Source organism: Oxyura jamaicensis, chromosome 21 (genome assembly GCF_011077185.1).
Source record: "Oxyura jamaicensis isolate SHBP4307 breed ruddy duck chromosome 21, BPBGC_Ojam_1.0, whole genome shotgun sequence".
In the NCBI taxonomy this organism is placed as follows: domain Eukaryota; kingdom Metazoa; phylum Chordata; class Aves; order Anseriformes; family Anatidae; genus Oxyura; species Oxyura jamaicensis.
The window spans coordinates 5,219,003-5,223,104 of NC_048913.1; the positions used below are offsets into that span (position 1 = coordinate 5,219,003).

The 4,102-nt window shown below is 47.1% G+C and overlaps 1 protein-coding gene across 1 annotated transcript; it reads right to left on the reverse strand.

Annotated features, from left to right (window-relative positions):
* Positions 1-254: 254 nt before the first annotated feature.
* On the reverse strand, positions 255-3,833 carry LOC118177310 (somatostatin-2-like). The gene is made up of 2 exons (XM_035344926.1): positions 3,242-3,833; positions 255-574 (listed from the first exon to the last, which is right to left on the reverse strand). Exons 1-2 carry the CDS (start codon positions 3,341-3,343, stop codon positions 371-373), a joined length of 306 nt encoding a protein of 101 aa, XP_035200817.1. The 5' UTR covers positions 3,344-3,833; the 3' UTR covers positions 255-370.
* Between the last annotated feature and the right edge of the window lie 269 nt (positions 3,834-4,102).

A 4,102-nucleotide genomic window follows, 5' to 3' on the forward strand; every position in this document is an offset into this window, starting at 1 on the left:
TTACCCCACCACAGCAGGGCTGCACACACACACCTGGTCGCTCATAGGATGAGGAAGCAGCTGTGGGGGCCTTAAGGGGAGAGGAAGAGTCTCAGCCCCACCACACACCCTCAGCCTCCTCATGGCTGTGAAGCCCTCTTTCAAAATGGCCACCTCCCAAGATGGCGGCCACCTCCCAAGATGGCTGCCACCTCTAATGGCCCCCCCAGCCCCTGGTGGCCCGGCCCAGCAGGGCGCAGAGAGGCAGACACGAGTCCCCGAGGCGCCATGCTTTATTCTCAGGGATGCAGGAGTAAAGGAAGGGAGCTCAGGGGACGGGACAGGTGTTCACAGGCGGGCAGGGAGCCCAGCGGGGCCAGGCAGGGTGTCACTAGCAGGAGGTGAAGGTTTTCCAGAAGAAGTTTTTACAGGGGGCCTTGCGGTCCCGCTGCGAGAGCTGGGCCAGTCGTCCCAGCGTCGCCCGCTCCTCCTCCAGCTTGCCCTCTTCTTCAAGGTCCGGGGAGGCCACGTCCACACTCTCCAGCAGCCCCGCCAGCATCTTCAGTATGGCATCTTTCCGGAGTTTGGTCTGCTCCTGTGGGCAGAGAGCAGGGGAGGGTGACAGAGGTCCCAGCCCTCATGCAGACACCCCCCAGATAATTTGCAGAGCTCAGCCAGGGAATGTACATTGTTGTAACTGGAAAGGAACTGACAACAAGTAGGCACAAATTGGCTGTAAAGTCCCTTGCTGCCTGTGCTAATTAAATTTCAGTGAATGCCAAGCTGCCTTCTCTCCTAGTAAGCCCAGGCTCCCTTCACTGTCCTGACTGTCCAGCATCCGTCTTGGGAAGGTCAGGGAAGAGGCAGGGAATACTGAGCTCACTGGGGGCCACAACCCACCACAAAATGATGAGAATTTGATGTAAGACAGGAGAGGGCCAGGCTGTATCTATCCCACAGTCTCTGTTGGCACCAGCATTTGCTAAGAACCATTCGGTGAGCTCAAAAGGTGGACAAACACAGGCAGTGGCAATTATATTGAGTTTCCTTCACAGAATGTTGACAGATATTTTTGAAGCATTTTCTTAGCACTAAGTACTAAACTTGTTTCCACACAAAGAGAAATTAGATGCTACGTTTGTAGCAGAAAAAAAGATAAAAGCCAGTCTGTGCCCATCCTGGATTCCCAGTCCTGCACTGAAAGTACTGAAACGTCTTGAACCTTAGGGAGATGGGCTGGCACTTGGGAACTCAGCTAAATGTGTCTCCTGGGTCATGTCTTCCTCATAAGCTGCTTTCCTAGCTGTAAGTGCTATATTTTGAAATAACCTGCTCCAAGTAGAGCCACAGACGAGCCCTGTGACGTTAAAAGCCATCTGCTAAAGATTCAGCTCCTTAGTGAAGAGAAATGAAGTAGCTATACTAAAACTCTCAGGAGATGAACTAGCTGCTTCAGACTCAGGGGTGGCAGACCTCAGCCGGCTGTTAGAGGATATTCCTTATGCATGATCGGCTGTGGCTGTTAGTGCAATGAGACAGCTCTTCCCTGCACCAATCCATTGCTAACATCCCTTCTGTTTTTTGCTGTTCCTGAGTTGCATGAGATGAAGACTCTTTGGAAGCAGCCAGAGACCTTAGTGCTGGTGGGTTATGGCACACCTTTGGGTAGCTACACACACAATTCCCTGTACTGCTTCCACCAGCACATCAGAATGTACAGATCTTTCTTTTGCATTGTTATGTATTTCATGGTAGTTTATACATAGAATCCTGATATTCTTCATACTTAAACTATTTGTCTGAGTTACAGTCTACAGTGGTGACTGTAGACATTGGTTCAACAGTATTTAACATTTTTTTTCAGTTTGCAGAATGCTCTAAAGAGAATCATTATGTCTATTTTGATAGCTACTGAAGTCATTATTCTGTAAGAAACCTTGTAGAAGATGGAGAGTCATTACACTTGAATACATTTTTATCAGAGCCTTACTTACTGATTTGTTCTATATAACTTGTTTCTTTTTTTCCTGGCAGCTAGTGTTTCCTCCAGATAGAGTTCACTTTTTAAGCACTGGATTTGTTGCTGTAAGAATATACAGCTGAAAGTTTACAGTTATCCCCAGAAGGGTTAATCCCAGCCAGCTGCAGAAGCCCTGATCTCTAACAGAAAGCTATCCATAGCACCTCACACTGTATGTTTCTTTCTTACAGCCAGTTTTGTTGTTAATGGGATGTGAGACCACTCCTAAAGCAGCAAGACACTGATGCATGAGCTGGAGCCAGCACTAAGACAGAAAGAATGATATGGTTACACACAAAGGAGAAGTTAGTGCCTTTGAAACCAACATTGGGATCCTTCACTTGTCGGGGTAGCTCCTATTGAGGACTGAAAAAACAGCAGTATTACAGATACAGCTGTGAACTGGAGCGGCAGAGTGCGACTGAACACAGCTCAGAGGAACCTCAGGGATGGCAAGGAACAAGCAGGTGAGAAAACTGCGGGGCAAGGGCAAGCAGCACAGAGCACTTGCTTGTGATAACGTTATGCTATTGTTTCCTAACCCTTTGGCCTCTTAGGGAAATAGTCCAGCAAAACAAAGTTATTATAGTGCTATAGCTATTATAACATTAGAGTTTTGCCAGTTGGTAGGATAATTATATTGCTATAATAAGTTCTGCCACTGCATAGAGCTGTGCTGGTTCAGAGTGTAATTATTCTAGCAGAACTATGTCGGTATAACTCCCCTTGTGAATACTACTCTGGAAAAAGCAATTTTATTCTGATATAATTACTTCATTTATTATTCCTCTGTTACTTTCCTACTGAACCCATCTTTTAAACATTTGTCCTTCCCATGAGTCCTATTTAAAATATCATCTCCCTTGATCATTTTACCAATTATGTATCTTTTCTCTCACTCCCTAGTACTCCGCTTCATTCTCTCATGATCTTTCAGCAATCTTATTTTCTCCATCTCCTTTCTGCCCTATTCTCTTTGCCAGTTTTTGCTTAGTTCAGACTTCACTTTTACAGATCTCTGGAGTCTGTCCTGGTACCTTTCCTAAATAAACTGGCTAGTAAGCTGTAGTATCAACCCCTGCTTCAGCAGTGCATGAAGCTGTAGTGCCTTGAAACACAGAAAGGTAGAAGTGTTTACATCAGGTAAAGCCCAATTGCCCTTTTTACCCCTCCCCTGGCTTCAGCTTGCTTCTGCATGCTCCCATCCCACCCATCCTCCTGCACAGGGTGCATTATACTCACCCTACTGTTCTGTAATGCGAGTCTCTCTTCTCCGGGCAGTGCAGTGGCTCTCACGCTCCATACCAGCAGCAGAACGGACACCAGGCTGGCCACCAGCTGCATGATGTACAGGCTGTGACTACCGTGCTGAATTAGGAAGACTGGGAGAGGGAGCTGTTTCTGGGCTCTCTTCTGTCTCAGACAATGGCTGCAGCCCCTTTTATAGCCCTCCCCCTAGCCCAGTGGGTGACGCAAACAATTAAGTCTATATCAAAGGCAAATTAGACTTTGGAGAGGTTGTTAACACTTGGCTGCTTGAGTGGGATACTTCAGTGCCTCTGGGCTTTCCATGTGCCAGACCTGGAGACACTGAGGAAGCAAAGGTTTGGGACTCCCCAGTAACATGCTGTTTCTTCACCCCCACAAATTGTAGGCACTATCTGTGCCTCCCCTAGTTAGCTGAATTCTGCTTGGGAACATAATGTTGGCTAGAATAGGCCACCAGCTTGCACAAACCTCTGGCCAATGCTGGATGATTCAGAGGGAAGCAGCAAAACTTTTGGCCACCAGTATAGATACAGACTTGGACCCTCAGCTCCAAACAGCTCTGGACTCGAGGGGTTTTTGGACCTAGATCTCTGCATCCAGCGACGCATCTCACAGCAGAACACCAGTATGCCTGCCTTCCCCGTTATTGGTAACATGGGGACACAGGTTGCAGCTATGCAGTAATATTTAATATCTTGTAAATGTACTTCAGGCTACCTGGAAGCCAGCTGGTGGTTATTGCTTTTTTGTTTCTAGTATTGTTTCAATGTGTCTTGAACCAATCCCAAAAGTATAGGTCAACACAGTGAACCCTGACTTGGAGATGCTGGATTT